At 52.4% G+C, this 18960-nt stretch overlaps 1 protein-coding gene and 2 pseudogenes across 1 annotated transcript; all 3 read left to right on the top strand.

Moving 5' to 3' along the window:
• The first annotated feature begins 6614 nt into the window (after nucleotides 1-6614).
• LOC128943444 (hydrocephalus-inducing protein homolog) lies at nucleotides 6615-9433 on the top strand. The gene is made up of 2 exons (XM_054286387.1): nucleotides 6615-6686; nucleotides 9146-9433. Exons 1-2 carry the CDS (start codon nucleotides 6657-6659, stop codon nucleotides 9371-9373), a joined length of 258 nt encoding a protein of 85 aa, XP_054142362.1. The 5' UTR covers nucleotides 6615-6656; the 3' UTR covers nucleotides 9374-9433.
• Nucleotides 9434-9486: 53 nt separating this feature from the next.
• On the top strand, nucleotides 9487-9639 carry LOC128943561 (5.8S ribosomal RNA; annotated as a pseudogene).
• An 887-nt stretch (nucleotides 9640-10526) lies between these two features.
• On the top strand, nucleotides 10527-18529 carry LOC128943569 (28S ribosomal RNA; annotated as a pseudogene).
• Nucleotides 18530-18960: the final 431 nt, after the last annotated feature.

Below are 18960 nucleotides of genomic sequence, written 5' to 3'. Positions count from 1 at the left end.
GCAAATTACAGACCTTATATGAAGATCAGCATGCCACAACAGTTTAGGTAGAATATTAGTGAAGTTATCACACGATGGAAAAGTAGATTTTTGGGGTTTTTGGTATGGGGGTTCTGGAGGCAAGATGGAGGGAACTGGGTGTGTCCAGCCTTTCTCCTTCTTCTTCTTGGCCTCCATCTTCTGCTGTGATGTTGGCACTTACTGATTGGTTTAGAGTAGAAGCTCACTGTCTAACATAGGTGATAGGTATTGGAAAGTAATTGTAAACATTGTACACGTAGTTTTTAGTATAAAGACATAACACCGCCCCGGGGGCAGGCAGAGTGCCTCAGACTGTCCTGCTGAGCTGACCTCGGCAGGGCAGGAGAAAATTTTTTATAGATAAGATAAAATAAACAACCTTGAGACTGAGAAATGAAGAGCCCTGACTCCTTCTTCAAGCGTCAGGCTGGGAAAAGAGATTTTGAACTTTTCTTGGGGTCACTCTGAGCAGCAAGAGACGTTGAGACACTGGCATCCCTGGTGGGCTCCAAGAGGGCACCCAGGTGGGCTCTTGGCAAGCAGCCACGCCACAGCCATCAGCCGCTGAAACCCAGCCCGAGAAGGAAAGGAAACAGGCACTCTCAAGGGAAAAATCCAGAAAGAGCATCTCGACCTCTGCTGAGAAGATTCGTTTCAAGCTCGACCCGGAAAGAGGAGGACCAGAAGCATGCCTGGAAACCCTCACCTGCGAGCTGCTGGACGGTGACCAGGGCAAGCTCCGGACTGACCTTGCAGATGATTCAGCTTTTGGTAAGAAAAGTCAAAATCGAGAACATGGAGGGGACATGCTCCCAGGAACAACCCAGCATCTTGTTAGCCCTACAGGGTGTGGTAGCCACATACCCTGTGAAAATCTCTGAAAAAAGATAAAACGGCCTTGAAGCTTTTATCCCCAGCAAAGGTAATGTTAGAGGCAATTTCGTAGAATTCCGCGGGGGCTGTCAGCTATCAACAGGCAGCAGTATTCTCTCGAGGATGGGGGAAGTCATCCTGCCATCAGCAGGCGGCAGTTGCCCTTACCGACCAGGGAGGGGCAAAGGTAATCCCTAGCAAACAGGTGTGGGAGGAATTGGCATCATCTCCAGAGTGCCCAGGGTCCCATGGGTCCCCAGAACGCCCAGAAACCCCAGAACTCTCAGGTAGAGGAGGGCGGAGGGGGTCGGGGAACCCGGGGCAGAGCCGCTTCTCGGCGACTGGCGAACCCGTGCCACGGCGGCGCCGGCCGGGAGCAGCCTGGGGGGGCCGCAGAGGCGGCCGTGGGGGCCGCGGAGGCCGGCGGGGGCCCACGGGGGCAGCGGGGCAGTCGCAGGCACAGCAGCGGCGGAGGCGATAGCGCGCATGGCGGTGCCCGCAATCGCAGCAGCGGGCGGTCGGCAGCGTGCAGGGCACGGCCGGCGGCTGCGGGGACAGCGCCGAGCGGGGCCGGGCCGGGCGGAGCGCGGGAGCGGGAGGCGCGGGGCTGGCGGCAGCGGCGGGCGCATGCGCGATGGCGGCGGCGGCGGTTTCACGCAGGTGGTGCCAAAGCCGCGCGCGAAGGGCAGAACCCGCGCGACTGCGATGGCGGCGGGCGGCGGTACCCAGGGAACGCGCACGGGCCGCGGCAGCCGCACCGGGCGGGACTGAGGCGGACGGGACGGGACGGCTGCAGCGTCCCTGCGACCGCCACGGAGCGCGGCAGGCGCCCGGTGATGACGCACAAACCCGGCAGCCGGAGCGGGGCGGGTTTTTCCCCAGTGCGCAGACGCGGCACGGACACGGCCGAGCGGGGACCGGAGCCAGAACGGGAGCGGGGCAGCGCCGGTGTCGGTCACGGGCACAGAGGGCGTTCCCCAGACCGCGCCTGCGCCGAGAGAAGCGCCGGGGAGGCGCGGTCGGGGCGGGGGCATCCGCACTCCCGTGAGGGCAGCGGCAGAGACCGGGCGCGGTCTGCGTGCCGCGGTCACGCAGCCAGCCCCGGCAGCCAGCGCACAGTTTCAGCCTCCATCAGAATCTCAAGCGGGAGATTTTTCGCGGCTGCAGCGCATGTTGTGTGAGGCGCACCGAACTCCTCAACAGCCCGGTCCCACAGGAGTGACGGAAACAGCATTTACCAGATGATCAGGCTTCAGATGCAAAAGATGGACATGTAAAAAAGCTGTCCAAAATCAGTGTAAAGTGAGAAAGCACACAGGCTTTTTCCCAAGATACAGAAAAAAGGGGAAACCAGTGCAAATCAGTGGTATTCCAAATATGAGGTAGATGGAAATCTTCTGTTGTGAAAAATGCCTCTCAGGGAGGTAAACCACCATAGAAAGATAGAAGTATTAGTAGTGATTCAATTACCTGAAATGTCTCTGAAGACAGAGTATTTGAGAAATATCAATCAGATCCTATCTGTGGGGTCACCAGCTGATTCTCCAATGATTCAGAATTTTGTTGGTATTGAGTTTGTAACCTTTGTTATTTTTGGATTTTATAGGTGATACTGATAAATAAGGATTGTTATTAATGCTATATGAATACTTTAGAAAAGTTGTCATAACCCCTTCAAACACTTCTTGTTGATAAGTTGATTATATAATGAGAATTCTCAGAATTTATGATAAGAATTATGATCAAGGTATTGTTGTAATATTTACAGCCAGCTTTCATGTGTTTCACTGTCTCTTTGAGTGATCATCTGCAAGACACGTATCTCTTCAGAATCTTGTCTTTTTGTTTGTTAACTACTCATGTTTTTTAGGTTTCTTTTAAATCCAGATTGCCAGTTTTGTGGTTTTCTTCAGTTATTATTTCTTCAGTTATTATACAGTACCTCAGCCGAGAATTCAAGAGGTTTGCTGTGTTTGAAGAATTTCTGTCCTGACGGAAGTTGCGGAGGGATTCAATTCTTTAATGGTTTGATTGATCTTTAATCCTAAGGTTTCCTATTCATAATTGCTGTTTTTAAGAGTCTTGTTTTAAAATATATTAAGTGATGTCCATCAATTAGAGTTTGAACTCTGGCCAAGGTCTAGCTCTTCTTGAATGGAATGTTTGACAATCAACCCAGATGTTTTCTGCATCAAAAAGTATTCAAGTCCTTTTGGCTTGGCTATTTGACCATGTATGATAGCTGAGCCTGATTTCAAAGGGAGTTTGAGAAACATGAATCCAGACATGAGTTCTCCAGTTCTCTGTTGTTTTAAGGTTCATCAGGTATCGCAGACTCTGGGATGACAGTTCAGTGTTGCAGTGATTGATAACTGTATGACTGCAGATGTGTTATTGGTTATGTGTATTATCTGATTGATTTCTAATTGCTGTTATCTTACATTTCCCTATGCAGTATTGCATAGAGACTGAAACAGAACAGACCAATGTTTTATTTTCATATATGCAAAAAGCCAATCATATAATGCACATTTTTCACAGTGGTGGTAGCACGTAGCTGCAACGCAGCTTTGTCTCCCCTTCCCAGGGAAGTCCTGCTCCATGACCTTTATCTGCCTCCCCAGCAGCTCAGTGGTAGGAAAAGCCACTTGAAGTGGCTGGTGGATTCTCCCTCGGTTTTTTGGCAGAGGCTTTGAGCCAGGAGGTTCTCTGGAGGGATGCTGGCTTTGGAAACCTCTCCTGAGCTTGCAGGTGTGGAGTAAAACTCCCTGCTGGACCAGTGAACAAGTTATCCTCTGATCCATCTGGGACCCCCATGGCTTGAGGTCAGCCCTTGCTGGGGAGCTGCTGCTTGGGAGAAATAGCCACTCCCTTTTCATAAGTTTAGAAAGGTTTATTAAACCTTATCAAAAATACAACAGAAGACTGAATAGAGAAAATGTTATGGCGCCAGGAGCAAAGGATTTTCCACACTATGTGCTCACCCACACAATGGAGGTTTTGCCTTTTAACCCTTTAGCCCCTCCCAAAATTCTGTCCATTGACCCCTTCTTCACTGTCCAGTGGTGGAGTTTACTTCCTCAAATCTTGATTGGAGGTCAGATGTCACCGTAGTAACAAGCTGACCCTCCCAAATATCCCAACCCTGGCTGTCCCTTGATACCAACTGTGGGGGTAAAAAAAATTTTTCTTAACCTCTGTACATGGTATTTGTCTGTTAATTGTGAGAGTCAATCATTGTGGCATTCACATTCTCTGAACAGAAACACATAATTCTCTCTCTCAAGGTTTTTTTTTTCCTGGAGAATCACAGAGAAAAGAAAGAAAACAATTCTTATCTCTATCATGTGGAATGTGTTAGGAAGATTCTTTACCTGAAATGATTTGTCAGTTGGATTCTGCTGAGGATTGTTTTGTTTCCTTGGCCAATTGGAAAAAGCTTTGTCTTGGCTGTCTGGAGACAGTCACAAGTTTTCTTTAGTATTCTTTAGTATTCTTTAGTATTCTTTGTAGTATGCATCTTTAATATAGTGTAGTACAATGTAATATAATATAGTTTAATAAAGCAACTGTTCAGCCTTGTGAATCAACGGAGTCAGCTGCCAATCGTTCTCTGTGTTGGGGCATCCTGCTTTTTGATAAATCATCACATTACTCATCTCTCACACTGCTGCTCCTCCCCAAGTGCTTTGCTCTCCTGCACTCACACTTCTCTCTGCCAATCTGTGGCTTATTAAACAGTCTGCTGGCTTTGTCTCTCCTGTGGCTGCAGGCAGCATCAATTCCTGTGGACACGGAGAGAGCTGTGGCTGGAAAAATTAATGGAGGGGAAAGAAACAGGGAAGGAGAAGGGCTCTGGTGAAGATCACACTGCCCTCCTGAGGCTCCTGGGGGAGAAGGCAAAGTTGCACCAAGACCCCATGCTGTTCTCTGATGACATTTTTTTCATTGAGCCAATGGTAAGTGATAGCTGAGACCTCATTTTCCTCCTCTTCTTCCTCCTCATCCTCCTCCCCCTCTTCCTCCTCCCATCCACTCTACCCCCAGCTGTGGTCACTGGGCAGATCCTCAGCTGGCTCGATGTGCTGGGAGGGAAGACATTGAGTTTCTGGTGCACCTGCAGAGCTCGCCTAAAAATGCCAAATGCTAAAAGCATTTCTGCCCTGGAGGCTCAAGGCAGGGCTGGGAGCCTGACAAGGCCAAGCTGTGCTGCCAGGGCCTGAGCTCAAGGGCACTCTGTGCGTGTCCTTGCAGTGTCCACAGGGAGCAGTTCTTGTAGGTAGGGGCTCCCCCCACACGTGAGGTTCAGCAGAGGCTGTTGGAGCACTGCCAGCTCACACACTGACCTGAAGCTTGCAATGTTTTGCTGGGAAAGTGAGGCCAAATTCAGCCTAAGGCTAATCATAGAAATGCCAATCCCCTCCTGTAACCACGCCTTGCACTATTTCTGAGTGTCCCTTCCAGTGTCCTCTGTGAGCCTGGACACAAGGGTGGAAGGTTGAAATGGGCCTTTGGAGTTGTCCTGCACACAGGGACAGAAAACCTTTTCCTTTTCTGTTTCTGCAAGCAAACCACCACGTCCTCATATCAACCAGAGCCCTGATTCTGAGTACTGGCATTGTGAGAGGCAATGAAGGCCTGGTGTCTGCACAGTGCAACATCCCTTCTCATCTTGGAGTAAACCCTAGAATAATGCCAGCCTCTGCCTTCTTTTAAAGCAGGTTAAACTAATATTTTTATTTCCAAGGTTCTGGTTCCAGGCAAATTTGGGAGAGAACCCCCAAAGGGGCTCCTCTAGGAAAGCAGATTCAATCGGCCCCTCCCCCAGCTGGTCCTGGAGAAAAGACCTCCTTGAAGGGGAAAAAACCTGTTTATTAAACAATAAACCCTAAACAGTATTAATCAATAAAACCCCTTGCTGCTCCAAAAGAGATGACAAACTCAGAAAGTCCCTCCCTGGGTTGCAGCTCAGCTCACTCAGTCTCTGATCAGTCCCTCTGGTCCTGGAAATGTCGCAGGCCAGGCCCGGCCCGGTGGCCGCAGCTGGAGCTGCCAATGCTCTTCTGGTGTTCAGTCCAGAGCAGTTTTGAACAGGTCCAAAGAAAAGGGAAAAAAACTCCACAGTCCAGGGAACTTCTTTGCCTCAGCAAGCTAAATTAACTAAAAGCAGAGGAGAGCTCTGTCCCGCTGTCTGTCCAGCCGCAGACAATGCAGTCCAGGAGCAGGAGTGTGGAGGAGTGAGTGCAGTGTCTGAAAACAAACTGCTGCTTTTTCTCTCCCCCCTTCACTCTCTGCAACAAGTCTTAAAGGTGCAACACTTATTATTCAGCATAAACAGAATAAGACGATTTGGGATAAAAGCAGCATATAGTCAACCCAGGACAGGGGTCATGTTCTCTTCTTGTGAAGAGCCACCAGTGCACAGTGGCAGTTGCATCCCACTGTAGCTGACAGCAGCATGATGTGACCAAGAGCCTTTGTCAGAGTAGCAGGAGTATTGTGGAGAGTGGGAGCTGAACAGCTGAGCATTGAGAGCTTCTAGTGCTGTGTTGAGCTGGGTTTTGAGTGTTTCCTTGGGCTTCTTGTGTTTTTCACTCATTACTAATGCTCTAAACAGAGGCTTACAGGTGTGGTTGAAAACAAGAAATGTGAAGTTTGAAGAGAAGTGTTTTGCTGTCTCTTTCTGCTGTAGGAGGGAGAAATCGGGCTGAATTGTTTGGCCAAAATCAAGATGACCTTCAAACCCCTGGAAGCACTGGAGAATGGCAGTGTGGCTTACTGCAGCATCTCAGGTACAGCTCCTTTGCCCTGCTTCTCTCCCCCTCAGTGAAGCCATGGTGCAAGCCTGAGCCCACTGGGCTCCCATGGAAGTGCTGGGAAGAGTCCCTGGTCAGCAGGGCAGTGCTGGCACTTCCCCCCTGGCCCTGCAGGTCCCAGGGAGTCTCCTGTGCCAGGCCAGGGCTCAGAATGCTGTGTGTGCCTGACTGATCCCAGAACAGCCCAGGCAGTGCAGGGAGAGGTTTTCATGCCATGGCTTTGCCAGCAATCCCTCAAAGGCCAGAGAGCTGCAGAGCAGAACAGCTTTAGTGAACGAGCACTCAGCCCCTGCAGGCCCCTGGCCTCCAGGATGATGCATCCATTTGACATGGATCCATCATCAGGCAGCAGGCACTGAGTTAGAAATGTGTTCCCTGAGCCTGGATCACCTCCCAGTGCCCAGACAGCAGCAGAGCAGAGGTGACTGAGCCCCCCTGAGCCCAGGGTGTTGGTAGAAGGAGCAGCCTTGGCCAGCACCTGCCTCTCTCTCTTTGTGGGAATTGAGCCCTTGCAGCTCTGTCTGTGGAAATAGAACACAGTGCTGAGTGTCAGGAGTTGGGGACTTTGGCAACAAAGTCCTGTGCTCCTGGGCCAGGTAGTTTGGGAATTGCCAAACTCAGAAGGAGCTTTGTGCCTTCACTGAATGATTTCAAAGCTCCACTAAGTGCATGGGAAGGACAGCATAGAACCAGAGTATGTTAAGGATGGAATGGACCTTAAAAGCCTCTGGGCAGGAACACCTCCCCCTAGAACAGGTAGCTCCATGCCCCATCCAGCCTTGCTTGGAACACTTTCAGGGCTGGAACCTCCACAACAGCCCTGGGGAACCTGCTCCAGTGTCTCACCACCCTCAGAGTAAAAAATTTCCTAATATCTAAGCTAAATTTCCTTTCTTTCAATTTAGACCTGTAACTCCTTGGCCTGTCACTACAAGGCAGCAGAGATGTTTTAAACTCAGCAGACTGGTGGCTGAAATTGGAAAGCAGCCCAAGGAATGGGTTAGTAATTAGAAGTCAACCCCAAGGCTGAGGGAAGAGGAGGGTCCATATCCTCTCCTGCAGCATCAGGAGCTGGTTGCATCCAGCTCAGAGTCAGGGACTAGCACTGAGGCAGCCTGGAAAATAGAGTATAACAGAGGGAATGATTGTACTGCAATGGACATCTCTCCCCAGGCTGTGAGAGCAGGCTGCCCCTGCACCTCTCAGGAGAAGGCCAAGGACCCTTGGAAGAATTCAGCTCTCCTACTCTGAACCTTGGGAACATTTCTATCAACGCCCCCACATCTATGAGGTGAGCAGCAGGGCTTGGGGTGGATCCTGATGGCTCCTGAGGCAGGAGCAAGCCTGGTGGAAGTGTGGAATTGCTGCCAACCTGGGCAGTTGTGAGCAGGGAATATTTGATCTACTGGTGAAATCTGGGAGGGTCTGAAAGGTGTGTCTGTTGTTCATGAAGCCCCAGTTCCTTCCTTGGGAATCAGCTGGGAGGCTTGCTGCAAAACAACCCCTTGACACATGAAACGAAGCCTGGGTCAAAAAGGGATGTTCAGAGGCTTTTGTGGCAGTGCCAGACACAAGGCACCTTTGGACTGGGCTGTTCAGAAGCAGCTGGAAGAAACTGGCTGCCTTTGAGCTTCAGTCCACTGCAGACAGCTTCCAGTCAAGTGTCTCCTGCTTATTGCTGCAAGTCACAGGAAAGCCATCCAGCCTCCTGGCTCAGTGCTGGCCCTTGCACAGGGCTTGGGAGTTCTTTCCCTTGCTGACCAGTCCCTCACCACACTTCAGCCTTGGTGCATCTCTGGCTCTAGAAAGAGAAAAGTGTTCCTGAGAATAAAGCAAAGCATTTTTCTACCTATTTGCCTCCTCCTCAATAGTGTCAAGTTTGCAAAAAAAACCAAAGAGGGAGCAGCTGAAAGAGGTAGAAAATGAGGCACTACATCATGCCAGACACTTCCAAAAGCTTGGCTGTGGGATGCAAAGACATGCTGAGTTTTCTTACCAAAAGATGATGCTGTCTATACATTTTGATGCTGATGCCTCATAATCAATGTATTGTTTTCATGACATGGGAAAAGGTGAATGAGTAGATGGTGCTGTTGGAGCTGTGCTCAGTGGGGCAGCAGCAGCTCTGGGGTGATTCCCTACGCAGCTGCAATCAGCCCACGTTGCTCTCAGGGCCAGGTCTGAACGAACTTGGTGGTGCTGAGCAGAGGTGCACTGCTCTGTGTCCATGGGATAACCCCAGGGTTGTGGACTCCAGTTCTGTGGAGTTGCCACTGCTTTGCATGAAAACCCAAGGGCAGAACTTGTCCTGTTGTATTTTTTTGCCATTCATAGCATCGTCTGCTATTTCTGGGCATTAATTGTGTCATTAGACAATAACTCACAAGAAGGGAAGATTCCACATATATTTCCATTTTGCTTTCTTGCTGCTGCAGGTGGAACTGATAAACCTAGGAGCTATTGATGCTCCCTTCACCTATAGCCCTTCAACTGCAAACGTGGGCTTCTGCTTCAAGTTTGCGCCTGAGGAGGGCATCATTGCACCAGGTGGGACCCAGACTGCTCAGATCTCCTTCAGTGCCACCATAGTGGGGAGGTTTGAGGAAGAATTCCAGTTCAGTGTGGCTGGATCTCCTATATCTGCACTCCTGACTATCAAGTAAGGACGGTCAAAGCCAGGCACGCGCCCGCACGTCCTCAGCACAAGAGAAAGGGGCGCCCCATGTGAGCGGTCCCAGCCCCTCCACAGGTGTGGGATTGGTGCCGAAAGCCAGACAACTCTTAGTGGTGGATCACTCGGCTCGTGCATTAATGAAGAATGCAGCTAGCTGCAAGAATTAATGTGAATTGCAGGACACATTGGTCATCCACACTTTAAACACACTTGCGGCCCCATGTTCCTCCCAGGGCTACGCCCGTCTGAGTGTTGCTTGACGATCAGTCGCCGTCCAGCGACCACCACGGTGGTTCAGCTGGGGTTGCCTCACAGGCCAGTTGACTGTGGTCAGCAGCGGTGGTGATGGTGGCTCACCGGTGCCCGGAGGGAAAGGCGGTCAGGGGTTTGGCAAGGGATGCGTTTCCCTCGGCGGCCTCAATTTTTTCCCTGTGACCCAGCAGGCATCATCATCGTCATGGCCGTCATCGTCATTGTTGCCGTGCAGGGCTTTCATCCCCCTATATGCAGGCTCAGGGACTGCTCCGTAGTTCCCCACTCCGGGAGTGAGCCACTGGGGCAGAGTTTGTCCTTGCAGGGCCCGTACCGCGGTACGGTGGTGGTGGCAGCTGAGGAGAGTAAGAGACAGCATTGAAAGCACCGCCGTGGGCCAAGAGAAGGGAGAGGGCAAGAGGGAGATGAGGCGCAAGCCTCGCCCCCAGCCTCCGCCCCACGTGGGCGGCTGTCTGCAGGTGGATACTGCGGGGGTACTGTGCCACTGCATGTGCGCGTGAGGCGAGAGCGCTGGGGACAGATGTTCCGACCCCCTCCTCCTTTCGCCTGCCCTCCTCCTCTTCTGTCGTGGTCTCAGGGCGCAAATAGCACCATGGCTTTTCTCTCTCTCTCCACCAAGGCCATCACGTGCCGCCTGGTCCCCCATCAGGGCTGTCTCTGCCACACTCCCTTTTCGGTTCTCATCTCCGGGATGGGGCACTCTGTCTCCGCTTCTCTCCCTCTGGCTTTATTTTCCCCTGGCGCGTGGGTGCCAGTGGGGAGGAAGGTGAGGGTAATAGGTGGGAGAAGCTGGCTGGCTGTTGGCCTGTTGGCATGCTGCTTCTTTAGGAGCTGCATGGGCCAGGAGGTGCGGCCAAGCTTTGGCCTTGCGACCTCAGATCAGACGTGGCAACTCGCTGAATTTAAGCATATTAGTCAGCCAAGGAAAAGAAACTAACGAGGATTCCCTCAGTAATGGTGAGTGAAGCGGGAAAAGCCCAGCGCCGAATCCCTGCCCCGCAGTGGGGTGCGGGACATGTGACATACGGAAGTCCCAATCCCTGGCGGCGCTCTCGGGGGACCCAAGTCCTTGTGATCGAGGCCGCAGTCCGTGGACGGTGTGAGGCCGGTAGCGGCCCCTGGCACGCTGGGCCCGGGCCTTCTCGGAGTTGGGTTGCTTTGGAGTGCAGCCCAAAGCGGGTGGTAAACTCCATCTAAGGCTAAATACTGGCATGAGACCAATAGCCAACAAGTACCGTAAGGGAAAGTTGAAAAGAACTTTGAAGAGAGAGTTCAAGAGGACGTGAAGCCATTAAGAGGTAAACGGGTGGGGCCCATGCAGTCCGCCCAGAGGATTCAACCTGGTGAGTTGTGGTCGGCACAGGTTCAGCGGAACCTCGCCTCTGCCTCCCTTCCGTCCCCTGGGCGAACCCCATCCACGGAGGCAGGCTGGGGGGTGCAGGCCGGTGCGGGGACTGCCGCCCAGCCGGCAGCTGGCCCTGTCCGGGCACATTTCCTCTGTGATGGTGCGCCACGACCGGCTCCAGGTCGACTGGGAAGGCCTCCGACGGGCAGGTGGTCCGACGGGCAGGTGGTCCAGTGCCGCGCGAGCAGCGGTGGGTGTTACAGCCCTCGGGCAGCAGGTCTCGCCGAATCCCAGGGCCGAGGAAAAGGACTGCCGCTGCGCCCTCCTCCCCCCACATCAGCAGCGCCGTGGTGGGGGGCATCGTTTCCCCGCCTCTCACGGGGGGGGGGGGGGGGGGTGGCATCCTCGCAGCACGGCGTTTCGCGCAGGGGTGTGGGGGCTGGGCCTGCCAGTCTCTGGCGCTGCTGTCAACTGGCCTGGACTGTCCTCAGTGCGCTTTGACCGCGCGGCACCACCAGGCTAGGCTCACGGGCCGCGCTGGGGTGCCCGGGATCCACAGCGATTTTGGCTACCCACTCGACCCATCTTGAAACACGGACCAAGGAGTCTAGCACGTGCACGAGTCAGGGACCGTTGTCGAAAGACCGCAGCGCAATGAAGGTGAGGGCCGGCGCGCGCCGGCTGAGGTGGGATCCCGGGGCACGTGTTGCCCCTGGCAGCCCCGGGCGCACCACCGGACCGTCTTGCCCGCCGCCTCCTCGCGGGGCCGGGGAGGTGGAGCGTGAGCGTCCATGCTAGGATCCGAAAGATGGTGAACTATGCCTGGGCAGGGCAAAGCCAGAGGAAACTCTGGTTGAGGTCCGTAGCAGTCCTGACATGCAAATCGGTCGTCCGACCCGGGTCTAGGGGCAAAAGACTAATCAAGCCATCTAGTAGCTGGTTCCCTCCGAAGTTTCCCTCATGATAGCTGGCACTCGGCAATGGGCAGTTTTACCCAGTAAAGCAAATGATTAGAGGTCTTGGGGCCAAAACGATCTCAACCTATTCTCAAACCTTCAATGGGTAAGGGGGCCGGCTCGCTGGCGTGGAGCCGCGCCGTGGAATGTGAGTGCTCAGTGGGCCCCTTCTGGTAAGCAGAACTGGTGCTGCGGGATGAACCAAACACTGGGTTAAGGCGCCCGATGCCGACGCTCATCAGAGCCCAGAAAAGGTGTTGGTTGATCTAGACAGCAGAACGGTGGCCATGGAAGTCGGAATCCGCTAAGGAGCGTGTAACAACTCACCTGCTGAATGAACTAGCCCTGAAAATGGATGGCGCTGGAGCATTGGGCCCATACTCAGCCGTCGCTGGCAATGCGAGGCCTGCGGGGGCTAGGCCGTGATGAGTAGGAGGGCCACTGCGGTGCACCTCGAAGCCAGGGGCGTGGGCCCAGGTGGAGCTGCTGCAGGTGCAGATCTTAGTGGTAGTAGCAAATATTCAAATGAGAGCTTTAAAGGCCGAAGTGGAGCAGGGTTCCATGTGAACAGCAGTTGAACATGGGTCAGTCGGTCCTAAGCGATAGGTGAGCGCCATTCCGAAAGGGCAGGCGATGGCCTTTGTTGCCCTCAGCCAATCGAAAGGGAGTCGGGTTCAGATCCCCGAATCCAGAGTGGCGGAGACGGGCGCCGCAAGGCACTCAGTGCGGTGACGCAACCGATCCCAGAGAAGCTGGTGGGAGCCTCGAGGAGAGTTCTCTTTTCTTTGTGAAGGGCCGGGCGCCTTGGAATGGATTTGTCCCGAGAGAGGGGCCCTCACCTTGGAAAGCGTCGCGGTTCCAGCGGCGTCCGGTGAGCTCTCGCTGGCCCGTGAAAATCCGGGGGAGAGGGTGTAAGTCTCACGCCGGGCCGTACCCATATCCGCAGCAGGTCTCCAAGGTGAACAGCCTCTGGCATGTTGGAACAATGTAGGTAAGGGAAGTCGGCAAGCCGGATCCGTAACTTTGGGATAAGGATTGGCTCTAAGGGCTGGGTTGGTTGGGCTGGGGCGCGAAGTGGGGCTGGGCACGTGCCACAGCTGGATGAGGTGCCGCACATGGGTGAGCGCGCTCCACGTGGCCCGCCCGGGCGCTGGGGCGTGCACGTGCACAGTGGCGACTCTGGACACACGCCGGGCCCTTCCTGTGGATTGCCCCGGCTGTGGCAGGCGCCACCTTCCCCCCGCTCCGCCCGCCCTCCGCCTTGCCGCGGCCGGCGCCCCAGCGGCGGCCGTCATCATTGCTCACTGCCGCCCCAGTGGTTCCCGCAGGTGGGGTTCCCGCGGTGTGTGGCCAGCACGCGTGCAGCCGCAGCCGGCGTTGGCTCAGCAGTTTGTGTGGGGGAGGGTCCCCGGGCCAGCGCCCCGCCTCAGTCGGTGCCTAGCAGCTGGCTTTGAACTGGTGCGGACCAGGGGAATCCGACTGCTTAATTAAAACAAAGCATTGTGAAGGCCTGAGGCGGGTGTTGACGCAATGTGATTTCTGCCCAGTGCTCTGAATGTCAAAGTGAAGAAATTCAATGAAGCGCGGGTAAACAGCGGGAGTAACTATATTTACTAACTGGGCATAGCCGCGGAAGTTGCACCTCCTCGTGGCCCTGCCAGATACCCTTGTGGTAACTGAGTCAACTTCTGCCCCAGTGTGGGAGAGGGCGCATATCAGCCCTCCCTATCGTTGGACTCACCACCCAACAATAGTTTCACGAATCGCTGAAACAAAAAGGTTGGCACAGTTAGTTCGCTGTTGCACAGAGCCTTGTCCATGGGCTGTTGTTGACACAGTTGGTAGTTTGAGAGAGGGTTGGCTACTATATGCTTCTACCCTCACTTGGACTTGTCACTTTATTGCTTACCGGACTGACAAAATGGCTTTGCATTATATCTCGACTACCACTCAGACTGACCCATTACATCTAAGGGTCATTGATGCCAAATTACCATCTATGCCCTCTGTGCCCAGGGAAGAGGGATTCGATCTTGCAAGTTTGGTGTTTTTTAACTCCAAAATTGTTAAAGAAAATGGTGTACGTCATGTGGATGTTTGGTAGGGTTTGGGGCAACTCCCTGAGCCCTATAAGATCTCCCCTATGGGGATAGCCCAGGATGAGGCTGAGAGTGCGGTGGGAGGTACCAAAGAGCCCAAAACACCCGAGGCTCCTCACGGGTCTGAAGGTGATGGTACAACGCCAAGAACACCTGTCGTGTCCATGCCTGACAAACAACCATCTTGTCCTCGTTGTGGGACCCGGTTTACTAGGATGTTTGGGCTGATTGACCATCTCAAAAGGACACACGGGCAGAGAAAGATCATTTTCAGGTGTTCAAAATGTGGTAAACAAAATCTAAAATACCACAGTATCTCCTGTCACATCCCGCGCTGCAAGGGGGTGGTGTGTGTGGCTCCCACTGGGGAATGGGTCTGTGAGGTGTGCCAACATGGGTTCGCTACTAAGATTGGCCTGGGTCAGCACAAGAGGATAAGACATCCTCTTGTGCGAAATGTGGAGCGGATTGTTGCTTCTCATCCCAAAGAGTCATCGGCCTGAGGGGCCCACAAACAGGTATGGACTGAGGAGGAAGAGGCTCTTCTGGTACAATTGGTGGACGAGTTTGCCAGTAAGAGAAATATCAACCAGCTTATAGCGGAGCATATTCCAACTAAAATGGCAAAGCAGATTAGTGATAAAAGGCGTCTCTCCGTGAAAGGTCATGAAGGACTAGTAGGTGCCACTGGAATTGAACATCCTGCCAGGTCTGCTAAGTTGCCCAAGGAGGGACAGTTAAAGCTCCAATTCCAGAAAGTCATCAAAGCGGGATTATCGTTTGGCAAATTGACCATGTATCGGGAAGCCTTCAAGAAAGTTCTTGATGGGCAAGATCCAGGTCGGGTGGTGAAGGATGTTTATAAGGAGTTTCTTGGTATTCTGGGTGTGCCTAGCCAAACTAAATCTATCAAGGGTCAAAAGACGCAGGCCTCCCATGGCCAAAAAGCATCCAAAACTCCATCAAATTGGATACGCAAAAGAGCTATTAAGAGGGGATAATTCTTGAGGTTCCAACTGCTGTACGAGTTACGTAGAAGGCGCCTCATGCGTCATCCTGGACAGCACGGAAGCCTCTCAGTGCCAATTACCATCAAGTGTTCTCCACGATCAATTTAAAAGAAGGTGGGATACATCTGGTATATTTGGTGGCCTACTGAATTTCCCTCCATATAAGGAGGCGGCTAACACCACATTCGAGGCCCTAATTACTGGAAAAGAGATTGATAAGAACATGAGAGAGATGTGTAAAACCTCTGCTCCTGGGCCAGATGGGATCACTTTGGTCAGATTTTTGCAAAAGGCCCAAAGTTTTCCCGGTTGACTGAGATCTTCAACCTCTGGCTTATCACCGGTACTGTTCCAGATGCGCTGCGGGACTGCGGGACTGCAGGACAGTCTTGATACCCAAGTCTTCAGATGCAGAGAAGCTTGGTGATATCAATAACTGGAGGCCTATTACTATTGGTTCAATGGTGATTAGGCTGTTTTCCAGGATCGCTACTGCGAGGCTGTCCAAAGCATGTCTCATCAACCCCCGGCAACAGGGTTTCATTTGCGCATCAGGTTGTGCCGAAAACCTCAAGTTGTTACAGCTTGTGGTGGAACAGCTAAGTGAGAGCATAAACATCTGGGGGTTCTGTTCGTGAACATTGCTAAGGCATTTGACACCGTCTGTCATCAACATGTATTTGAGGGTCTGGTCCAGAGAGGGGTGGATCCACACATGATAGAGTTGGTGAGGGAAATGTATCGGGATGTTAAGACGTGCATTTCCATGGGAAGAGAAAGGACAGACCCCATATACATTCGTTCAGGTGTCAAGCAAGGCGACCCCATGTCACCTTTGCTGCTCAATTTTAGTGATGCACCACCTTCTATATAAACTCGAGAATGAAGGTGAGGTTTTCCATCATGGGGGCTGGAAATTTACGGCCATGGCATTTGCCGATGACTTGGTGCTGCTGAGTGACTCTTGGGAAGGCATGTGTCATAACATCAAAATTTTGGAGGCCTTTTGCAATCTTACTGGCCTCAGTACGCAGGGGGGAAAATGTCATGGCTTTTACATCAAGCCTACAAGGGACTCGTATACTATCAATGATTGTCCCACGTGGGTGATTAATGGATCCCCCCTTAACATGATCGACCCAGGGAGCTCAGAAAGGTACTTCAGCACATGGGTTGACCCCTGGACTGGCTTTGCAGATCCTAGACTATCAGAGAAGCTCATGGATGGGCTTCATCGGATTGGTCGTTCGCCCTTAAAACCTCTTCAGAAAGTCAATATACTCAGGACCTATACCATCCCGAGACTGATATATCTGGCTGACCATACTGAAGTCAAGGTGGGCCTACTTGAATCCCTTGACCAATTAATTCGTAACACGGTTAAGGAATGGCTTCATCTTCCCCCAAGTACATGTGATGCGATCTTGTATTCGAGTTTTAAAGATGGCGGTTTAGACCTCATCAAGTTGGCGTTGCTCATTCCAAGTATTCAGGCGCGAAGACTCCATAGATTCGGATGAGACTCTTGTGAAGTATCTAAAGGAAGTATATCTGGAATGGTTATTTGAAAAATTGTGGTTGAAAGCAGGGGGGACACAAGAGTCCATCCCATCAATTTGGGAGCCTTTACCATTGGTAGAGTTGGGGGGCGATGATGGAGCCTGGCTGGAATGGGAAGCACCCATCCCTAAGATTCGTTACCCAAGACCTTGTAACTGGAGGAAACGAGAATTTCATAAATGGACCCATCTGGTTGCCCAGGGCCATGGGATTGAGCATTTCGAGAATGATGAGATCAGTAATGCCTGGATAAGGCAGTTTAAGGGCATACCTCACTGTAAACTAATTACGGCCCTACAACTCAGAGCGCATGTCTACCCAACAAGAGAATTCCTGGCTAGGGGTAAGCAAGAGAATGTTGTTCAATCATGTAGATATTGTGGAGCTAGATTTGAGACCGCAGCCCACATTGTCAGAAACTGTGCCATCACTCAAGATGCCAGGATTAAGAGACACAACGCCATCTGTGAGACCCTTAGCGAGGAGGCTAAGAGGGAGTGTTGGACAGTTTTTGAGGAGCCACACCTGAGGGATTATGTAAATGAACTATTTAAATTGGTTTTAATCTTTGTCAAAGGTTCTAAGGCGGTTGTGGTCAATGTGACTGTGAGGTATGAGTACTCTGGTGTCTCATTGAGTGAGGCCGCCTTGGAGAAGGCCAAAAATATCAGCGCCTTCATACACAAATTCAACAACTGACCAATGCTGATGACATTGAATATGTTGGTTTCCCCATGGGAGCCCGTACCAAATGGTTTGGCAATAATACTGAGTTGCTGACCGCCCTTGGTCTCTCTAAAACGAGGCTAGAGAGAACCATGTGGGCCCTAGCATCCAAAGTACTCTTCACCTCCGTTGACATTGTATATATATTCGTTAGCAAAGCTAGATCAATTGTATCTGTGTAAATACTTGGTAAATAAACTAGGCCTCTCCTCTCGACAGGTTCGCTGGACAGTGGAATCGGTTTTTGGGTGGGAGGGGTTCATCCGTCATAACCGCGTCTGGCCCATTTTGGGCTATAAATTCCAATTTGGTCATTCAGGTGGACGGGCCACCTTACTTAACCCGGAAAAGGAACATATACAATTTGTATGTGTTTATTAAATAGCCAAATGCCTCGTCATGTAATTAGCGACATGCATGAATGGATGAACAAGATTCCCACTGTCCGTGCCTACTATCCAGTGAAACCACAGCCAAGGGAACGGGCTCGGCGGAATCAGCGGGGAAAGAAGACCCTGTTGAGTTTGACTCTAGTCTGGCGCTGTGAAGAGACATGAGAGGTGTAGAATAAGTGGGAAGCCAGGCGTGCGCTCGGCGGTGCGGGGCGACCCGCCCGCCGGTGTCCCGGCCGTCAGTGAAATAACACTACTCTGATCGTTTTCACTACTCTGATCACTTACCTGGTGAGGCAGGGTGGGCGAGCCCCGAGGGGGGCTCTCGCTTCTGGCGCCAAGCGGCCGGCACGTGGCGGCCGCGACCTGCTCAAGGGACAGTGGCAGGTGGGGAGTTTGACTGGGTTGGTACACCTGTCAAAGCATAACGCAGGTGTCCTAAGGCAAGCTCAGGGAGGACGGAAACCTCCGGTGGAGCAGAAGGGCAAAAGCTCGCTTGGTCTTGATTTTCAGTATGAATACAGACCGTGAAAGCGGGGCCTCACGATCCTTCTGGCTTTTTGGGTTTTAAGCAGTAGGTGTCAGAAAAGTTACCACAGGGATAACTGGCTTGTGGCGGCCAAGCGTTCATAGCGACATCGCTTTTTGATCCTTCGATGTCGGCTCTTCCTATCATTGTGAAGCAGAATTCACCAAGCGTTGGATTGTTCACCCACTAATAGGGAATCTGAGCTTGGTTTAGACCGTCATGAGACAGGTTAGTTTTACCCTTCTGACGATGTGTTGTTGCAGTAGTAATCCTGGGAACCCTTGGGATAGGATGGGATGTGTTATCCCTTAGAGAAGTGAGGCCAATGGAGATCTCGCCCCTGAGCACGTTGCCTGCAGAACCCCTTCCAGAGCACAGCAGAAGGCCTGTCCTTTGGGCTGGGATCAGTTTGGTCAGAGGGGTGACCTCCTTTGACCAGGGACACATCCTACTCTAGTGGGGGATGTTGCTGAGCAGGGCTTTGAGGGTCAGGCTGAAATGAATGTGCCAAGGGACAGTGAAGGGGCCTGGGAGGTTCCTCTCCACTCCTGGTGTGTGGCAGAAGAGTCTCACCCTCTCGTGGGTGGCTGTGCTCTGGTGGGACTGAGGCACCTGTGTGGTGCCTGAGTGCTGTGGCAGCTGAGGCAGCTCCCTGGCCCAGGAGAGCCTCAGTGGGCCCGAGGGTC

The sequence above is a fragment of the Melozone crissalis genome, unplaced genomic scaffold (assembly GCF_028551555.1).
Source record: "Melozone crissalis strain CALT ecotype California unplaced genomic scaffold, PUWL_Pcris_2 ptg000046l_1, whole genome shotgun sequence".
Taxonomy (NCBI): Eukaryota; Metazoa; Chordata; class Aves; order Passeriformes; family Passerellidae; genus Melozone; species Melozone crissalis.
Note: the sequence above shows the minus strand (reverse complement) of the source record. Positions and strands in the feature narration are given on the sequence as shown.

Excerpts from the sequence above, each read along its gene's own strand:
- LOC128943444 (XM_054286387.1), top strand. The coding sequence starts at position 6,657 with ATGGCAGTGTGGCTTACTGCAGCATCTCAG. Across the intron at positions 6,687-9,145 it reads GGCTTACTGCAGCATCTCAG|GTGGAACTGATAAACCTAGG; the intron begins GTACAGCTCCTT and ends TTGCTGCTGCAG.